The sequence below is a fragment of the Arvicola amphibius genome, chromosome 4 (genome assembly GCF_903992535.2).
Source record: "Arvicola amphibius chromosome 4, mArvAmp1.2, whole genome shotgun sequence".
Taxonomy (NCBI): domain Eukaryota; kingdom Metazoa; phylum Chordata; class Mammalia; order Rodentia; family Cricetidae; genus Arvicola; species Arvicola amphibius.
The window spans coordinates 87,411,552-87,432,571 of NC_052050.1; the positions used below are offsets into that span (position 1 = coordinate 87,411,552).

A 21,020-nucleotide genomic window follows, 5' to 3' on the forward strand; every position below is an offset into this window, starting at 1 on the left:
TCCAACATGGTAGGTACTGTGACAGTCACATGCCATTTAATGGTTGGGCAGTTTTGGAGAACTGCTTTAATAGGTGACTTCTACGCTGTGCAAACACCACAGTGTGCTTACACAAACTTAGACAGAGCGGCCTACTACATACCCAGGCTATGTTGTACGACATATATAATAGTGTTCTACTTTCAGAGGCTTGGGGAGCGCAGAGGTTTTTCCTGTTAGGACTTTACAGGAAAGACATGGGCAGGGAGGGAGGCCAAATCTCATTAAAATACATCCTTTCATGACAGAGGCAGAATGTCACCTGCTTGCAGTCTCCCACAGACCTCTGTGAAGCTGGAGCCCATGAGAGGCCCTGAAACCACCAAAACACAGGGAGAGGAACAGGCGGGTACCTGATCTTCCACCAGCCTTCCAGGTTCTTCTGGATGACCTCCACCACAGCCCCTCGCTCTAGGTTCATTTCGTCCTGGTCACGAGCTGTGTACGGGTAGATGACTGTGTACTTCTCCTCTGTAACAACATAGAGGGTGAGAAAGAGACTGGAGGAGTCCAGGATGCTGGCTGGGAACTGGAATCACACAGAGGGAAATTCTCTGCAAGATTTCTGGCTCCCCAGGTTCCCGCTGAGCTAGAGAGGCCCCAGTCCCTCTGATGGCCTCCCATTGCACAACCAATGCCTCCCCCACCCACTTTCCCTCCAATCTGTGTCTCAAGGTCATGGTCCATGACTTCATGCAACATTCTGACAGATAGCATCTTCAACTCCTTTGCTCAGGTTAACTCCCCAATTCCAGGAATTACCTTCTAACTAATTCTGCTTTTACTATTGTTTCAAGTCTGTTTCCGCTGGGAGGAGTATGAGCTCCAGGAAGGCAGGGATTGGTCTATCTCAGTCATGTCTTTGTCTCCAGCACTAGAATGTGCCTGGAAAAGCTGATAATTGTTTTATGAAAGAGCCTCTGTTTAGGGAAAGAGCAGGTTCTGAACATCCCCCTGTGGGAGTGGGGGGCTGTGTTCCTTGCCCCCTGGGGTCCTCCTAGCTCCTGATTTGTGGAGACTAGGAGTTCAGAGATAAGGTGCAACTGCCACCAAGGAGGGGACAGAGAGCACTTCTCATTACCTAGATGGCTAGACTACACTTTTTATGGGCTATGTTGCAGCCCTTTCCAACCATGCTTATTACCTGCAAGTCTGGGTTGCTTTCCACCCCGCCTCCCGCCCCGCTCTCCCCACAAGCCACAGGACACACTCCTCCCTGAGATCCATCTCCCACTGCGTTACCACAGCAGCCCCGAGATCCTGCTCACTGGCAGATCCTGGGCAGGATGTCAGGAGAATAAGGGAACAGTTTCTATTTCCAGTGCCTGTTCTGGCTGCTGACACAGAGAAATATGGAGACATGTCCCAGGGGAGCCCAGCAAGGAGGAGAGAGGAGCGTTCTTAGATTACATTTTAGTCCACAGGTGAGTGGCTCAGCCAGCCACAGCCTAGTGCTTACGCTTCTTAGGAAAACACTTGAGGCAACCATTGGCAGCCAGCTGATGCAGAGGAGGTAGGAGGCACTCAGGCATTTGTTTTTTTTATTGGAATGGCCTGCTGACCGACTCTGAAGGGGCTGCGCTGACTTGTGGCACACATCTTGTGTTCAGCGTGGTCAGCTAGTTCCCCTTGTGCTGAATCAGCAGGTCCCAGGCTAGGGTAGGAGGGAGGAAGGAAGGATTCCGCTGGCCAAGCACAGTAGTTTTGTGTAGGTCAGGTGGAAGGGGCAATGCCTGAGTCCTCATCTGAGTGCATTCAAACCCACGAACCCTGGGTCCCCTCAGGCTCCAGCCGGGAGGGTGCTCAAGCCCTGGGATGCTAGAGAGCTGAGTGACTCCAAGCTGAGCTCAGGGGCTGCACAAGCAATGCCTGCCCTTCTGCTGTAGCTCATCCATGTGCTTTAGGGGTGGCTGGGCCTCTACCTCCTGGACAGAGATGTGCATGTGACTCTGGCCTAGCTACAGTACTTCAAGGCCTGGCTACTGTGATTGGCTCTGGGATGGCACACAGTGGGAGGGCCAGGGGGAACCAGCCCTAGTGCTTAACGTTAAAGGTGAAGCTGATTTTTTTGGTGGCTGTCCCCTGTAGGTGCCTGGGGTCAGTGTCACAAGGAATAGAGCTGTGTCAATGAAACAGAATAGGGCAGAGGTGGCAAAGGTACATCCAGTCTTGCTTGAAGCTAATTCTAGCCTGGCCTTTTAGTGACCCTCCCCCCCCTTAAAAGACAGCGTCTCATTATGCAGCTCAAGTTGTCCTCAAACTCATGACCGTCTAGACTCAGTCTTCAAGTGGTACAAGTATGAACCACTCACTACCAACCTGGCTTATCATACTTTTCTTTTTGCTTAATCTGGTTGATGTGGCTTTCTCCTGTGACTCAAGTCCGATCAAGGAAATGGGGCTTCCCAGTCACTATCATAGAAGACCCAGGCAATCAAATACCCCAGGTCCACTGTAGTGATATTTCACTTGTATTTTAATAAATAAAGCTTTAATAAACAAACCTGAAGATCAGAGAGTAAAACAGCCACACTAATCAGCCTTACAAACCAGACAGTGGTGACACACGCCTTTAATCCCGGTAGTCACACTAGTTTGCCACAGAAACCAGGTGGTAGTGGTGCACACTCTTAATCCCAGCACTAGAGAGGAATATAAGACTGGAGGCGACAGCTCTCACACACAGTCTCATTCTGAGATTCCTGAAGGCAGGACCGCCATTTCGGACGGAGGTAGAGGTAAGAGCCAGTAGCTGGCTGCTTTGCTTTCCTGATTTTCAGGTTGAACCCCAATTTCTGTGTCTGAGTTTTTATTAACGGTGCTGTGGTCCACTCCTCCCCATCCTTCATGCTTGCACACAAGATAACAAGACCATGTTTTTCACATGCAGCAGACACGGGCAATCCCAGAGCAGGGAGCTCATGCAGACAGATGCAAGGACCTGGCTCCAAGCACCAAATGCAGAAAAATCTCCAAGGGTAGGCACCTTGACGCCAGCTGATGGCATACAAGTCCCCCAGAGTCCGGCGGCGACCCACAGACCGGGGCAGAGAGCAGTACCTCCAGGAGACTGGCCAGGAAGCATGTAGGATGGAGGGCAGAAGGCAGAGGTAAGAGAATTCACTCCCAGGGGCTGCAGGCCTGGGAGCACCTAGCAATGTTCCCTAGAAGGGGTCTACCTGTGTCTATTCCCAGCTCCAGGCGTCCTAGAGAGGAGGCGCCTGGGGAATGAGCTTCAGCTTGAGTGAAGAGGTAGCCGGTAGACATCCTATTCCTAGAATGAGTATCCTGAGAAACTGTCAACGTAGAGGGAAAGAAAATGCCTATACCTGTAGAAAGATGTGCTCCTAACTGTCCTCTAGCCGTGTGGCCCTGGGCAAAAATCGGCCTTTCTGAGAGTGACTCCACATCTGTGAAATGGTGCTAACAGTCACTTCCTTCTCATGCCCTCCCAGACTGCGGAAGGAGACACAGGCTGCCATCAGTATACCCCCCCCCCCCTTTAATCTGAGCTTATCTGTGGCAGTCTGTAGTAGCCTGTGGTAGCCTGGCCTCTAGCTCCCAGAGGGCCATTGAAACAGAGCACAGAGCAAAGTCACTGTGGCACAGCTAAGTGCAAAGCAAGATGCAATTTTTGGGTGTGTAAATTTTGGGTTTCTAGACCTTTTCCCCCTTTTCTGACACTCTTGGTTTGTCTCTGTGCTTCTTCAGACCCATCCACTCACCCCCGCTCCCAGGCAGGATGGGGACGCAGGTCGTAATGTTCCCATGTTCAGCAGAGAATGTTGGGGCTTAGAGAGGTGTCTCTGCCCCAAGATTGCTCTGCATGTGGCAGAGGTAAGACTCACACTCAGGTCTGTCTGACTCCCAGACACTCGTGTGCTCCCGGAGACACTGAGGGCCTCTGCTTTGGGAAGTTCTTGGGGAGAAGCAGCATCGGGCCTTGGCTTTGCTGGAGTGACAGGCATCACCACACAGAACATCTACCATGAGATGTCCCCAGGAATAGGGAGCGTGTGGGAGACAGAAGGGGACACTTAAACAAACAGAAAAATCAGGTATGTTTAAACAGATGGGGTCGAAAGACTTGCAAATGGGAGAGTACAGCTTGGTATCGTGGCCACCATAGCAATGTCAGGGAGGAGCAGTGGGGTGTCAGCAGCAGTTAGGCTGGGGGTCCCATAAAGGGTTGAGGGCCTAGCTTTGACAAGGCTTACCTAGGGTAGTTCCCACGAAGTCATAAGGGAACACAGGCTTACCCTATAGTTCTAATCCTAATCTGTTTATAGGCGCTGGACCCTACAGCAGAGGCTGCCAAGAAGGGTAAGCGGAAGCTCCTTCCTACCTTCCTCAGGCTGGAGGGAAAACTCATCTTGCACACCATCCTGGCCCTCGAGGCAGGTCGCAGGGACCCAGCCCTGTTCTTCGGCGGTGCTGACGAACCACCACCCTGCAAGAAGAATGCAAGGCGCCGTCAGTGGGGCACAAGTGAGAGGGTAATGATCCAGCTGTCCTTTGGCACACGCGGGACTGGGCTAGAGGTGCCCTGTGGGCAGCAGATCCTCCCAGAGGGCAGTCCCTCATATAAAGGTTATAGGATACACCTAGGACCCTCCCACACCCCTACAGACTTTAATTCATCCGCAGGGGACTTCTGCCAATAGGATGTCAAAGCTGTTAACAGTTAGGCTGCATGTCTGGGGTCACAGCAGGGAAAAGCTCTGGACATGTGCGGCGCATTCACATCTTCCCCCTTATTTTCTATCCATGGTTGGCTGAATCCAAAGATGCAGAATCCACAGGCGTGGAAGCTGACCCTCTATTTTTTTCATTCAACTGTTAATGTTAGGCTAAAAAAATAACTAGTTCATTGGGTAGACTACATCTTTCAATAGTAGCTACAAATTGCTAAACAAAACAAAACAAAACAAAAAAAAACTAAGCTAACAAGAAACTTGTTCCTGGGACAGGGGTGAGGGAGGTCAGGGCATGGGACAGGGGTGAGGGAGGTCGCCCTGAGGAAGGAGCCTAGAAACCATCTACCATTAGCAGGGCGTGCAATGGACTGCTCACGGCACTTGCATGACTTTGTATGACCTCCCTGTGCTCATCCTCACTGCACATGAAGAACCGAGACACAAAGAGGATAACAGATGTGGCTGTGATCATTAAGCTTGTGGCAGAGCTGGGGTCTGTGCTGCATCCTAAGGGCACAGGCCTCAAAAGGCACCAGTGCATGTCAAGAGGAACCTGGCTGCCCAGCATGACAGATCGACAGGCTTCGCATTCGCACCACGTGCTCTCTGAGGAAGGGCTGCTGCGGGCCCCATGGCTTCCACCCAAAGTTGCATGTTCTAATCCCTCAATGTCTGGTTTTTACATTTGTGTTTACCAACCATGAAATAAAAAATAAAAATACCTTAAAAAAAAAAAAACCAAAGCCTCCATGCGTCCTGAATACACAGACCTTTAATATTACTCCCTAAGCCAGAGGCTCTCAATTTTCCTAATTCTGTGACCCTTTAATATAGTTCCTTATGCTGTGGTGACCCTCGACCATAAAATTATCTTGTTGCTACTTCATAACTGTAATTTTGCTACTATTATGAATCATAATGTGGATATCTGATATGTAGGACATCTGATATGTGATCCTAAAAGGGTCGCGACTCACAGTTTGAGAACCTCTGCTTTAAACAAACAGTAAAGTAACTTTTCATGTGGTACCCACATTACAGGAAGCATCATGCCACCTAGAGAGGATATAAAGTATACGGACGTTGTGTGGTCAAAAGCAAACACTCTGGCTGTTTATATAAGGGACTGGCACATTATCTTTTCAATATAACTTCCTGTCTCACATGCATCCTGGTGGCCCAGGGAATGGCCACTCCTTTCTTCCTGTCCCCTGGTATCTCCTTGTCATACAATCTGCACACATCTCTCTTGGGAACTAGAAAACCATAGAGTTAGGAACAGTGGAAGTCCAGCTCCACAGCCTGCGAGACCTGGGGGCAAATGACGAGTCACTTGGAATCTGGTTCATTCAGCTATGGCACAGGGATTATTGTGAGATGATGTGTGTTCTTTAGTTTCCATCCACGGGTCACTATGCCCATAGCTTTTGTGACTTGCGTGGCTAGAACAGTACTGGGGCCCCTTAGGCCTCAGAAGACTGGGATGCAGTCTCTCTCTGACCTTCTCTTACCTGCTTCCTTTTCCTGACTAACGCAAGCATGGGAGTGAGGATTTCCCTCCCCCAAGGGAAGTCATAGAAGCTAAAAATAAGCTCTAATCTTTTTCACCTTGGAGCTGCTGGCTATAAAGAAATTAAATTATCTGATCTACTTTGATAATAGGTTATAAAATCCGGTTTTAGAAGCATTCCTACCCCATACTCTGGAATATGACACAGAGGCCAAGCAGCATCTGGCTGAGCTGCCTGCCTGGCTTCCCCAGTATCTATTAGCATTTGATCTGACCCCTGTTATTCAATCACAGGTCAACACAGCTGCCAGCTGTGCCTCCACAGTAAAATCTCTGAGAACCCGGGGGTTTGGAGAGTTTGCTGAGCACAGGCATTCCTGGAGGGCAGCACCCATAGAGGGCAGGGAAGGGCAGTGTCTCTTCCACCACTTGCCTGTGCATCCCCGCACCTATATCCTTTTGAGCATCCTTGACACTGACCCTGCAAGCAGGCTTCTCTTGGTCTGATAGGCTACTTAAGAGACTGAGAGATGGTGAGGAGCTGTGTGAACCATGCTTGATAGCCAGTTGTAAGAAGTGCAGGCAGAACAACTGGGCTTGTACCTGGCTAAGAAAATGCTACCACTAGGTGGGTAGTGTCAAGACAGAATTGGACTAAAGGACCTTCAGGGCTCACTGAAGAAGTGAGTGAGTGCTGCTTGTTGCCGGAGAAATCCCCGTATCTTCCACAGTCACAGACATGACCTTGGGAGAGGCAGAGCACGGGACACGGAGATGATGTTGGAGCAGTATTTCCTTCTAGTCATCAAAGCTTCTAGATTGCATAATCATGGAGGTTTGGCTGGCTAACAGCAGCCTCATGACTAATGGTGACATGGCATGGAGGATGTCGGAAACACCGTCTTCCTGTATTCTTGGAAACAGGGACCATTACTAGATTGCAAAGTCGGGTCTGATTGGCTAACACTGGTCTCACGATTAACATGAGTAATGGTAACTTGAAGGATGCTGGAAACATCGTCTTTCCATGGTTACGTGGACATAATTGGCCTTCAGGCTACCATAGAGCATGGTCCCTAGCAAATAATGAGCCACTGGGAACCCAGTGGGGAAAGGGGCTGCTCCTTTCCTGCTTTTTCTGCATGGTGTGATAGCTGCTATGGAGCTAAGGGAGGAGGAAGAGGGAAGGAAACGCATTTCTGGAGCACATGCCGTGTGCCGAGTTCAGGCTGAGGCGCTCTCTCTACACTAGAGTGCTTACTCTTTCAACAACTCTTTGAGAGTTTTCTGTGTTTCGTGAATAACAAAACTAGTGGCCAAAGACATGAAGCAACCTGGATTGATGGGCAGTGTAGAGTTCAGGCCCCCGTCTCAATCACCCCACCAACGGATGTGACCAGTGGTCCTGGGATGAGGTTGGCGAGGGGACAGACAGATGCCCATCCTCTCTGAACAGTTTCTTCTATTTTTTTTTGAGACATAGTCTCTCTATGTAAAATTCCACAAGTGCTGGAATTACAGTCATCTCTCTCAGATCTTCAGACTTCTAGAGGGCTCCCAAGGGAAATTAACAAGAAAACTCTTAATGGAGCGACTGACTCTGTTGACAAGTACTTGAAAACCAGAAGGGATGTTTATGGTAGAGTCAGAATAGTGGTGACATCGGACCCAACAGGCTGCCGAGGCAGTGGTTATGTGCCCTGTGTGGCTCTCTGGGGAGCCAGGCCAGGTTGATCTACTTATCTGGAGTTTCCACATGCTCCTGGTTTGTGGGGCTTGGTGATGATACAGGCTGTGGGGGAGGTGGTCCAGGTCCTTACCTGACTCATTCTTCTCTATGATGTCCACAACTTGGCCCACACTGAGGCTGATCTCTGAGCTCTCCTGCTTCTGATAGTTTGCCACCACCACATATTGCTCCAGGACCATGGGGTCCACCGAGGTTAGGTCACTCCCTGTGGACAGCAAATGCCATCGGACATCCCATTAGTGCCTGTCCATGCTCGGAGGAGCAGGAACCAGAGGAAAGGCTGGGTCAGGGGACTTCCTAAGCAGAGAGTCTTTGCTACAAGATTTGTCTCATGTCCCAACTCCCCATCCTTTCATCCTCTCGTTCATTTGCTCACTCAGCCACCAACATCTGCCGAGAGCACTGGGATTCCCAGCGGTTCCAAGTGAGTAAGATGTGGCACATGCTGCTTGGGGAACTCAAGAGGATGGTTTAAATGTTGAGGCCACCATCCACCCAACCTCACCCTAAATCCCTCACCTATAAACTCATCAGTCTCCAGAGACACACCACAGATTCTGTTGGGGTCCACAGGCACAAAAATGGATGACTGCCAGTCTCAAGTAATGGGGGGGATAGACATATGGAAAGTATACATTTACATAAACATACATGCGCACATACATACATACTAGAGATCAAATCATATAAGTATCAGTTTGGAGATATCCAGCACGGCAGGACAGAGAATGAACAGGAAAGGCAAAGTTCTACCAAATTAGTGGTCAGTCAGACTTCCCAAGGAGTGATAGAAAGCAGAGCTACGGAGAAGCAGGGCAGGGAGAGTCTCCCATGGTGGGGGAAGGCCTGGGAACCTTCAGGAACAAGCTGAGGCTGGGAGGCAGAGTTCTGCCAGGAGGGTGTGGCACTCCGGAAAACACTGGTCGGAGGCCAGGGGCTTGAAAAGTTTGGATTTTTCAATCCTGAGGAGTTGATTAAGAATTCTATGAAGGGGGAGCTGGAGAGGTGGCTCAGAGGTTAAGAGCACTGACTGCTCTTCCAGAGGTCCTGAGTTCAATCCCTAGCAACCACATGGTGGCTCACAACCATCTATAGTGGGATCTAGTGCCTTCTGGCATACATGCAGATACAGCACTTGTATATATAAAATAAGTAGATAAATCTAAAAAGAAAAAGAGTTCTATGAAATGAATAGCAAGATTTCGAGCTAGACAAGCGACTGACTGTCGTGTAGAGAGAGGCAGAGGCAGAGGCTGGGGAAAAGCACTTCAGGCTGAGGGTGCAAAGTTGTCAGGCAAGAGGCAGCGGTGGCATTGGAGCTGGGCAGTGAGACTTGATAAGTGTAGATTTTCCCAGAAGGAAAAGGCGTGGGAAGAGCTGTCAGGCAGATGGCTTCCCTGGTGAGCAGTGTGTGTGTCACACCCTGGAGTTGTGCACTTCTGCTACCCACCAAGACAGATGGGTATGCACACAAAAATGCAACACAGAAGACTTAAAAGGAACAGCTCAGTTCAGAGACGTCAGAGAGGAGGGGCCGGCATAGCATGTGGGGGCAGGCCTGCTTCTTGGCTCTGTGAGCAGGTTCTGGCCACCGACCCTTTCCTGCTGTGGGATGGAAAGAAGGCATCTGAGCAGGGACCACCCTAGCCACCTGCACCTGAGTGGAGGGACCATGAGGGGACGGGAGAGAAGGGATACAGGATGGGGTTGCCAGAGAAGGCTGGATGGGAGGAAGCCTGCAAAAGAATGCCTCTCATGGGCTGTGGGCCACCGCAAACCTCTCCAGCTTCATTGCGCCTGAAGTGGGCACTGCCTGTTATAGGTAAGAAAAGAGGCTGAGGACAGTAAGTGAATTGTCCTGCACCACACAGCCAGGTGTGGAACTAGATGAAGGACGACAGGGAAGGAGGCAGTGTCTGAGGTCTTCTGGCTTTCTTTCCTTGGCCGTGTCCTTTCTTTGCATTTCTCAACGGTTATTGTCACCAATCCTAGCTCTCGGTCAACTACTATCTACTCACAGGTGAACAGTTCACCAAAGCCAGACAGCCATATAGGCTGGGGTCTGAGACAAAGCTGGCCTGGCCCTACTGGACCATGACCTTGTAGAGAAGCTCCTGTCGGGCTAACCTGATGTGTTCTGCTTCTCCAGGACCCTGTGCAAGGAGTCAGTGAGCTGAAATGCTGGCTCTCTGGGGTCCTGGCCACTGCAAATGAAGGTTCTTTGTTTTTAAGGTGAACAGAGCAAATCAGAGTCTGCCCTGAGGAGAGCCCCCTTGAGGACCAGAAAGTCCTCATTCTAATGGGAACCCCCGAGTGTTAGACTCCTAACTGGCTCCCTGCTGCCAACCTCAGTCCACCATGATTCTTGATTCTTCAGGCAGTAAGTCCAATGTTTGCAAAGCCCTGCCTGACCTGCCCCTGGTAGCCAAGCAGAACATATTCCCCCCACCTCACTCCAGAGGGCAGAAGGTTACTTACCTTCTGCTCTCATTACTCTATAGGAACAAGAGGGCTAACTTCTGGCTGGCTACACTGAACACTTGGTAAGGGATGAGATTTAGAGTCAGTGGGTATAAATTTAGAAGCAGAAGCACCTGTTTGGTGCCCTTATGGAGAGAAGCTTGCCCCGTTTCACCTGTTCATTTCTCCTGGCCTAAATGGCCTGTTGTAGGTTTTCCTGTTCTGGCTCAGATGCCTATGTTCTAGCAGGAATCCAGGGACTTGTTTCTGGTTTGCAGGTTTCTAAAATTGTTTTACTTATTTATTTTATATTATGTGCATGAGTATTTTGTCTACATGGGTGTATGTGTACCAAGTATCTGCCTGATGCCCACAGAACACTGGATTCCTGGAACTGCAGCTCCAGAGAGCTGTGTGAGCCCAGACCATGTGGGGGCTGGAAATGCAATCTGGGTCCTCTATAAGAGCAGCAAGTGCTGTTAATTGCTGAGTCATCTCTCTAGCACTATCTACTATGAAGGATTCTGAAAGTGTTCATAGATGAGGAGGAGAGAGAGGAATAATATATTATTGTTAGTGACAGACTGCATGTGACCCGTAATATGTAAATTATCTATATATTTACTTGGCCCTTTAGAAAAAAAGTTTATCAATTCATGGTCTAGACTATGACTGGTACCTAATAGGGCTCACTAAATATCCAAACGGAAGAAAGAATATTTAAAGCCTCAGATCTAAATGACTTCCTGTCTTCGCAAATATCAAATATCCCCTGTCCGCACCCCAACCAACAGGGTTTCTCTGTGCATCCCTGGCTCTCCTGAAACTCACTGTGTAGACCAGGCTAGCCTTGAACTCAGTGATCCACCTGTCTCTGCCTCCCGAGTGCTGGGATCAAAGGCATGCACCACCACTGGCCATCTCTCCCCTTTTATTTTATGTTGCTTATGTATCTGTTTGCCTTGACGTTCCCTGGGGACCCATCACTGCCAGGGACGCAGTAAGAGCTTAGTGTATACTGAGTGACAGAGTCAGGAAACCCAGAGGGCAGAGTGTAGGCCTTCGTTTGTGTGAGCAGAGCACTGCAGGGCACAAGGCTCAGGGCTGTGGCTTTGGGCTTCAGACTGCAGTTTTTTGGCTGGGGTTTTCTTCAGAAGCAAGAGCAAGGAACTGCTTTACAGTGCTCCTTCCAGAGCAAGTTGTCTGCATTTTACTCAGAACATCCCACTTATCAACACTAAGGACAAGAGTCCTGGTATCATGTGATTAGACTGGGAACCTTAAAGGAGACTCAGGAGCCACGTAGGGACCCCTACTGGTAGACTATGATATTGCAACTAAGCCTGTTTATAATTGGTACCAGGAACATCTGAGGCAGATAGGTTCTAAATCAAGAGCCCTAGGCTATATCACATGACCAAGGAATCGACAGCAGAAGGGTGGTTTTTGTCATTACCGCTGAAAGTATTCTCAAGCCACACAGTGTCTACTCTGCCAGATAAACGTTTGAGTTAGGTGGTTTTTCTTTCTGATGACATGTCTTGAATTTTTAAAACGATGAGTAATGCCAAAGTGAGGATTTTTTTTTCTTCCATAAGTTTACTAAATTGCCAGGCTTGCTGGAAGAAGCTATAAATAAGCAAAAATCAAGAAGAAAAATTCTTGCAAGCCATCAGATGACCTGCTCAACTGTGGTGAGTTTTGTTTTTTGTTTTTTTTTTTTTTTTTTGTTTTTGTTTTTTAGGATGAGCAGAATTTGAGGCCACATGAGTAAGTCTGCAGGAGCCAGCTGGCTGTGACCAGGCAGCGCCAGGGACAGACAAGCCTTCTCCCATCCAGAGTATGTCTCTGAAAATGTGGGAGTAAGGTCTGTTTTTAATTGGAATCTCTTTAAAATTCAATCCAGAAGACTGACTGTAAAATCAAGGCAGTGTCCACTGGCCAGAAAAAGAAGGAACCCTTCAAGGGTTCAGAGTCTGAATGAAGAAGGTGCCACGTTCAAGCTAGTGGGACTATACATAAACCTGAGCCCCATCATTGCAGGTGAGTGATGTCAACCACGGTCACCACAAATTAGAGCCTGGGCTCTCTTTTCCAGACAGGTCCCCTCTTTCAAGCCTGTTCCAACCGGACACTCCTATTTTCACTAACCAGAGCTGCCCACTCCCTCTCTCCTCTCCGGCTCCTTCTAGGGGAGTCTTTGCATACTCAAAGCCGGAAATTCTGAGACCAGCCCTGAGGCAGCTGCTCTCTGCTAAGAAAAGAAATGTGTCATTATCCCTGGCTGAGGGACATTTGCAGCTTAAGCAGGATGCCACGGTTGTGGCCAGTGCCCACTAAACGCCAAAGGAGAGCCAGATGCAGTCAGTGAGCACACGGGGCTGGGGCAGATCCCAGAAGTTGTGCTTCAAGGAAAAATGTACGAGGCATGGCTTCTGTCCTCACTTTCCACCATAATCAGCCTAGAGGCCTGAAAAGCTGACCCAGTCCCTGTTCCTAGCAGGAAAAGGAGACCAAAACCCCGGAAAGGTGGCCCTGCCCCCAGAGATATCTAGCTTGTGTGGTATGAAACAGCACCAGTTAGATATTACTATTAAAGTGTTTTACATCTACTACTATAGAGCCTCTGATAATCCTATAAAACACATTATCATTTGTGTGTGTGTACACATGTGTACATGTGTGTGCTTGAATGGAAACCAGGGCCTTGGGCATGTTCAGCAAGTGTTCTACCTACCACTGAGCCATACCCCAGACCTGGATGTCATGCATGAGGAAACTGAGGTAAGCTCATCAGTTTTCACTTCTGGAATCTCTGCCTGCACCTCCCCCTTCCCATGCGTGGAGTTCCTCAAACTTCCTGGGTGTTCAAGGAGATCAGAGGGCAGGGCTCTGGGCTGCAGCAGCCAGGAGGAGCATGGGTATTAAGAAGAGCTGGCCTTGTGACCTTGTTTTTAGAATGCACAGGCATGTATCACCCCCAGGTCCACCTTCTCTTTTCCATGGCCACCTCTGCTGGAAGAGTGGCATCACCCTGAGAACAGAGAAGCTGAAGAAAGCTTCCCGTGTGAGAAAGGAGCCCAGCAAGGCTTGAATGACAGGCACCATGTCTGTTTGCCAAGAACAGTGGACTGAAGGAAGCTGAGAGGCCAGCCAGAGCTGAGGCTGTCAAAGGACCAGATCTGCAGCGAACTTCATCTCCCTCCCTCAACGCTTGCTGTCCTCCCAGCCTAGGATTCCCTTCTCTCTTTGGAAAGCTCACCTTCAGTCCCCATGCTTCAGGGCCTCTATCACCTTACCTCTCCCCGTATTATCTCATCCCCCCCTCCCAGCACTGGAAAAGGCTCCGAGTGTCCACACTGCTTTGTATAAAGTGGAATGGAGGCACAGAACCCTCTGCAGCATGGTTAGGAAGACATTTGTCTTCCCATGCCACAAGGGCACGCTCATCTCATCCACTTCATAGTAGTTTGTCAAGGGATAAAACAGCCTCAAATCCTTCTTCTGGGAGACGGGGCCAGGTATTAGTTAATTATCAATCATCAGCTCATCCATTCAATCGCCCACATACGAAACTACCCATCCATCCTTTCTTTATCTGTCTATTCACGCATGCATCCAACTACATACCAATTACCATTCATCTAACCATGTATCCTTCTGTCTGTCCATCCATCCATCCATCCACCTACCATTCATTGTGGTGTTCATAGTGCAGAACCCAACTACATGGCAGGAATGAAAAGAAGAGAATGGAATATATGCTTACCCGATTTCTTCTTCCCAATAGGCTCCCTGTATAGTAGATAGGGGTGAGAGAGAGCCAGTTAGTCCTTGTTACGTTCTGATCTGATCCCATTAGGATGCTGAGACTCTCCATCTCACAGCTCACAGCATCCTCAGTGTTAGGTACTGAGCTGAGATTCCCATTAGGATGCTGACAGTCTCCATCCCACAGCACCTTCAGTGTTAGGTACTGAGCTGGGATTCCCATTAGGATGCTGACAGTCTCTATCTCACAGCATCCTCTGTGCTATATATTGAGCTGATTCCATTAGGACGCTAGCAGTCTCTATCCCACAGCATCCTCAGTGAGTTAACGAATCCAAGCCCACCCCAGGAACCCAGGTTTCTTCTAAGAAAGACTCCTCTTTGATTCTTCCTTTATCTGATAAGTGCTTCAGATCCTGGGACCAAGTTTTCTATGCATTTGGGGGAGTGGAGCCCCTATTAAAGAGTCTCAGTCTACTCAGCCATAGCACTCTTTGATAAGCATGGTGGTAGTGTAGAAGAACTGGATTAGGGACGCTTAGCCAGGTTCTAGTTCCTGTTAGATGGGACCATCCTTACCCATGTACCAGTGCCTATGCTGGCTGCAGGCAGTGAGGTCCTATAGGGGCCAAGACAATGAACTCTGGCTTAGTTTATACTCTGCTGCCTCTGGGTCCCTGTGGTTCAGAAAGGACAGCAGGAGGGGAAGAGGGAGGGAGGTTTCCCCTGGGGAAGCCCACAGACCAACTTACTCTTTGGGAGGGTTCAGGTCCTCAGGTCTTGTCTCAAAAAACTGCAGCACTTCATCACACTGAGAGATGTAGGGGGGCAGCTGGATCAGGGCCTAGAGCAGAGACACGGGTGAGCCCAAGGAAGGAGAAGGCTGTCACCAGCGCTTCTCAAACTCAGGCAGGCATTAGGATTGCAGAGGGGGATTCTGCTGTGGAATATTAGTCTAAGATGTGCTACATTTGTTAGGTTTTGGTACAATGATGCAAAGATGTGTTGCATGCTTTTATGTTGCATTTGTTTAATTCTGTAAAGCTGTATTACTTTGACTGCCTAAAACACCTGATTAGTCTAATAAAGAGCTAAACAGCCAATATCTATGCAGGAGAGGGATAGGCAGGGCTGCCATGCAGAGAGAATGAATAGGAGGAGAAATCTAGGCTTGAGAGAAGAGCAAGGAGTGAGAAAGGAAGGAGAGGAGGATGCCAGGGGTCAGCCACACAGCCAGCTAGGGAGAAAGGAAGGAAGGCAGATATCACACACACACACACACACACACACACACACACACACACACACACAATAAAGAAAGGTAAAAAGTCCAGAAGAAAAATGTAGTTAAAGAGAAATGGGATAATTTAAGTTAGCTAAAACAAGCCAAGCTAAGGCTAGCCACTCATGTATTTATTTGGGAGCTGGGTGGTGTTTGTTTACAAAAAGTAAACAAACAAACAAAACCAACTACAGAATTTCTAAAGCATAGATTGGGGCCCACCAGAGCTTTTGATTTAGCAGGCCTGTGGTGAGGTATGGGATCGGGCATTTTAACAAGTTTCCTGGTAATGATAATGTCTCTGGCTTAGTGAACATACACATATGCACATGCATTCTCCGAGATGTATGGAGATAACACATATGTGCATATGTGCAAACACTATATGTTCATATTACACAGTCCTGGCCACACTGTACATGATATTTTAGAAAGTGATGCTTTCACTAACAGTGTGAATGCCATTCATTTCATCTTGACCTACCATCTTCTGCTGTCTGCCATCTCTACCACACCACTGGAGAACATCTGGAGTGTGTCCAACACATGTCTGAATTTCCCAAGCTGAAGCTATAAATCTTGACATTGATATAGGTTGGATGGAAGTTTCCAGAATGACGGAGGCTGAGCATGTCAGCCTCCCATGGGCCAGTTCCTAGCCACTGGCAGAATGGCTCAGGTGGGTTACAACAGAGCCAGGCTACATCTACCGGCAGGCTGCATGAGGTGAGGTAAGGACAAAGGAGGCCAAGGGCATTTGTTCTGTCTGCTGACCTACAAACAAGTATTCAGTCAAGGATTTAACAGGTACCTTCTTTGTCCAGTGCTCACCACAGAGATGGCACCACAGAGAAAGAACACCACAGTTCAACAAACATTGAGTTAAGGTCCCCTCCTCTCCTAGAGCGGGTTCTGGACCAGTAAGATGGAGGTGCAAAAGGTTCGTGGTAGAGCTGATCTCTGCTCCTATAGCCATGGTGTTGTGTGAAGGGTGTTCTGGAATAATCTTTTTCTATACTGTGAAGATGAGTGTTTGCCAAGGTGCCTTCGGGTTGGTTTAATAAAGAGTTGAATGGCCAATAGCTAGGCAGGAAAAGGTTAAGTGGGACTAACCTTTCCCAGATAGAGAGAAGGGGAGATGAGTCTAGGCAGGAGAGCAACACCAGAAGACATGGAGAGGAAACAGGAGGTACAAGATGGAAGAGAGGTTAAAAAGCCACAAGGCAAAACATAGATTAATAGGAATGGGTTAATTTAAGTTATAAGAGCTAGAGAAACAAGCCTAAGCTATAGGCTGAGCTTTCATAATTAACTCCATGCCATTTTTTTGTGTGCTGGTGGTCCAAAGAAAAATCCGTTTACATGTGTCCAACATGGGGGCTCAAATATCCAAACATGGTCTGAGAAAGCTATGAAAAGTTCTGGACAAGGAGCCAGATGTGGTTTTCTAGTCCTGCAGTTTTCTCAGGTGGGCCAGTGCTCTCTGTACAGAGGTGCAGCTACCGGCTGCTGCCAGTGGGCTGGAGCCAGCCACCAGTGCTATGTGCCAGCGCCATGTGCTAAGCTGAGTTATGTATGGTGGCTGACATGGTCCGAGAATGCCACAGGTACTCAGTAAAAACAGATTCAGATGAACAAAACCTCTAAACAGGTCACAGTGTGTTTTAAAAATGTGTGAAGGTTTAAAAGAAAAGAAAATGGGTATATAAAGTCATAGAAAAGATAGTTTATAAATAATACAGTCTTTAAAGAGAGAATAAAATAATATAAAAATGATAATCCACATAGAGATGGAAAATACACAGGAGTCTGGATCCTGTATGGCACCTTGTTAACTCTGAATTTCTTTTTTTTTTTTTTTTTTTTTTTTTTTGGTTTTTCGAGACAGGGTTTCTCTGTAGCTTTGGAGCCTGTCCTGGAACTAGCTCTTGTAGACCAGGCTGGTCTCGAACTCACAGAGATCCTCCTGCCTCTGCCTCCCGAGTGCTGGGATTAAAGGCGTGCGCCACCGCCGCCCGGCAACTCTGAATTTCTTGACTGCTGATAACAACAGCTTCTGAGAGACATGGGACTGTAAGGGGCTGCTGAATCACGTCAGCCTAGATACTTCAGGGATGCCTTAACTTTAAAATGGAAGTCAAAAACTGTATTTCATGGGGGAAGGGGTTATGCTTTTGTTTCCACAGAAAATGAAAAGGCTGTGGATTAATTCAAGGTTGATAGAGATCAGGTTTGATCAGGGGAGACCCTTGAAAGTCCTGGCTATGGACATAAAGAAATAAACCTAGACAAACGACAGGACAGGTGATATATATTTACCAAGAACCCAAGTCCTCTGGAAGAACAGCCAGTGCTCTTAACCACTGAGCCATCTCTCCAGTGAGTTTCTGACCCAAGCTCTAAGCTACTTCCACAAACTGAAAGTGGAAAGATATAACGTGAGGAGGGCAATGGTGCTGGAAGCCCCCTCCGTGGTCATTGTCCTCTCTCCACCCCATATGGCTTGCTTGTTGATAATTTTTTGAGACTTTATTTACTTTTATTTCATGTATGTGAATGTTTGCCTGCATGTATATCCGTCCACCAAGTGTGTGCAGTGCCCATGAAAGCCAGAAGAGGACATTGGATATCCTGTGACTGGAGTCATAGTTGTGAGTCACAGTGTAGGTACAGGGAATCAAACCCAGGTCCTCTGGAAGAGCATTCCGTGCTCTTAACCACTGTGCCATCTCTCCAGCCCCTTGTTGATCATTCTGACTTGCCATGAAGCATCTCCTACTCTGCATCTGGCACCAGGATTGACCTTTGCCAGGAAGAAGGGCCACACTCTCCTGCTCCACCTCCCTCTTTGATGCCTCTCCTTTTTCTAATTCTAGGTGGTGAGTGGTCATCCTTCTGCCCAGGACACCTGCTGCCCAGGGAGTTGTGATAAGATGCCCACTGAACTGTGCCGTGTCCTGCTGTGGCATATAGACACCTTACATCTATCTAGTCTCTAACAGCAATGGGCTCCTCAGCAGAACTCTCAAAAATAAACTAATGCTTTCTCTAGTGAGTGAGGCTTTGCTCTGGACGGACAATGCACTGCTATCTATCAATCAAGCCTGTCGGCCATATTTTGCTTTTGTTTTCTCCCACGAGTTGGGAATACGTAAGAAGTCCTTGCTGGCACTGCATCTACAACTTCCCAGCTTCCAGAACCATGAACCAACAGAAATCTTTCTTTCTTATGAGATATCCAGTCTCAGACATTCTGTTATGGCAACAGGAAATGAGCAAGACCAGGCTGTACTCTGATGTCCTGGGGCTAGAGGTGTAGTTTAGTGACAGAGCACCTGTTTAGCATCCTTTAATCCCAGCACTCGGGAGGCAGAGGCAGGCGGATCTCTGTGAGTTTGAGGTCAGGTTGGTCTACGTAGTGAGCTCCATGACAGCCAGAGATACATAGTGAGACAGTGTCAAAATAAAAAAAACCCAACTAAACAAAAATCTCTGGTAACAAACTCTGAACAAAACCCAGTTCATTCTAGAGAAGAGTTTTTCAAAGTGTCAGTCACGTCTGTCTTAGACCAACCCCACAGTCTGCAGTCATCAGCGTCGCCACTGTTAGAAATGATGTTCTTCCTCTACTGGAGAAGTGAGACGTATTCTAGAGATATTCTGACTCCGGCCCCTGCGCTAACAGAAGCTGGCGAGACTGTGTCTCAGTCTCACGTCCTTCATAATGGTGCCCTGGGGCTGCGTCTCTTCTTGAGGGTTTTATAGCTGGGCTCAGCTGATCTGCCCCAGAACATGCTGCATCTGTGGTGGGCAGCCGCTCATGCCAAGTGCTGCCAGGCAGACAGCTGGTATTTCAATGAGCCCCACAGCAAGCTGAGTGGCTGTTTATAAGGCCATGTGACAGTAGAAGCTCATCACTGTGGCAGGTTCGGGAGTCATGTTTTCACTGTGTCTTTCTATAAACGTAAGTTCTTAGATGAACTGTGGCCAAATAAATACATCTTCCTTGTGGTCAGTACCTTTTATATCTTTAAACATCCCTCTGTTCCCAGAGATGGGAAACTTATTTCCTAAGAAGAGCACTGCCTCTTACTGTGATGACTTTAAGCTCCTGGAAGTGGTCCCACTGCTGTGAGGCTGCAGTTGGTTATCTTCTGCATCCCTATCCCCATCCGGAGACCCTTTATCCGGGAATCCGGTCTTTCCCAATGATCCAAAGGACTGTCTGTGTCACTGTCAACCTGTCCAACCCGCAGGGGTCTGTGCCCGGGAGATTTTCTATCTGGTGACAATTGTGAGTGATGCTAACTTTCCACTATGCCTGGCAGAGCACTTGGCTTGCATTTCACTTCACACCTGGCAGTCAGGTTTGGGTACCAAGGGTCCAGTCTACCTGTTGGAGATTATCATTTTCTACTAAAATTAAGCTCAGTGTGATGGATCGCATTGCCTTAAGTCAGCTGACAATGTCCCAAACGGATGTCTAAACGTTAGGAACAGCTTATGGAACGAAAAGTGCAGGTCTCGTGACAGAAGGGACAGTTTATCTCCTATAAAGAGGGTAGGTCCTTTGATGCTGACCCAGGGAATCTGGGCAATCAAAATATCAAAATATCGGCTTTGTTCTTCTGATTGGTTGCAGGGCTCTGCTCGTATAACCTAAGCAGTTTCTTCCTTGTGGCTAATGCATGACGTCTGGAGTGTCCCACAACTCAGGCAGCTGCGGGCAGCTGGTATCTCTTACGCTCCAAGTTCTAAAATTTCTTTCTCAGAATAATACGTCCAGAGGTTGTGGAGGCCCCGGGCATGTGTGCAGATGGAAATGGAGAGACGGGTGTGTTAGGGAGAGAGCAGGGTGGGGTGGTGTGGGTAGAGGAGGGCAGCTTCTGCGAATGTACAGGCAGGAATTTTCCAGCAGGGCAAAGTGACCTTAAGTACCTAAAGTTCTTGCCAACGGGGCCTGGACAAAGGGATGCTACCTGCAGAATGGCAATTTCAGGCTTTATAGCTTTAAAAGGGGACATGGGAGACAGGGAACTTTCCTCTGAGAGTGGAAGGCAGTAGCAAAGCACTTGCCCCTGACTCCCCACCACTCTGAAGGTGACAGTTAGGAAGGAGGGGTCTGTCCACCTTTGTTTTCTGTTACTATACCAAAGTAATTGAGGCTTAGTCCTTAATGAGATGGAGGTTTATTTGGCTCACAATTGTGGGGCTGGCCAGAGTCCCTGGCTGTGTCACAACACGGTACAGAAATGCAGAAGGGAACAAGAGCACCAGACAGTCTTGGTTTTTACCACAGCGTGCTCTTGAGAAAACTAATTCACTTGAGACCAGCATGAGGTCTAGTTCTTACAGGCTCTGCCACCTGGACATCGCTACACTGAAGGTCAAATATCCATGGGAACACCTGAGGAGTACTCTCAATCCGCACTTAGACCATAGCACTGCGACACAATCCAGGCCCGGGTCCTTCAACTTCTCCCATTTTTTTTCTTCAGACAGTAATTGGAA

The 21,020-nt window shown here is 48.3% G+C and overlaps 1 protein-coding gene across 1 annotated transcript in view; it reads right to left on the reverse strand.

Moving 5' to 3' along the window:
* Positions 1–21,020, reverse strand: part of Sh3pxd2b (SH3 and PX domains 2B) — an 83,524-nt gene that overhangs the window by 14,978 nt on the left and 47,526 nt on the right. Inside the window, exons 5-9 of the mRNA XM_038327157.1 lie at positions 14,980–15,071; positions 14,226–14,251; positions 8,067–8,201; positions 4,385–4,489; positions 393–510 (exon numbers count right to left, since the gene is read on the reverse strand). Coding sequence (XP_038183085.1) covers positions 393–510; positions 4,385–4,489; positions 8,067–8,201; positions 14,226–14,251; positions 14,980–15,071 — 476 coding nt within the window. The remainder of the gene's footprint in view (positions 1–392; positions 511–4,384; positions 4,490–8,066; positions 8,202–14,225; positions 14,252–14,979; positions 15,072–21,020) is intronic.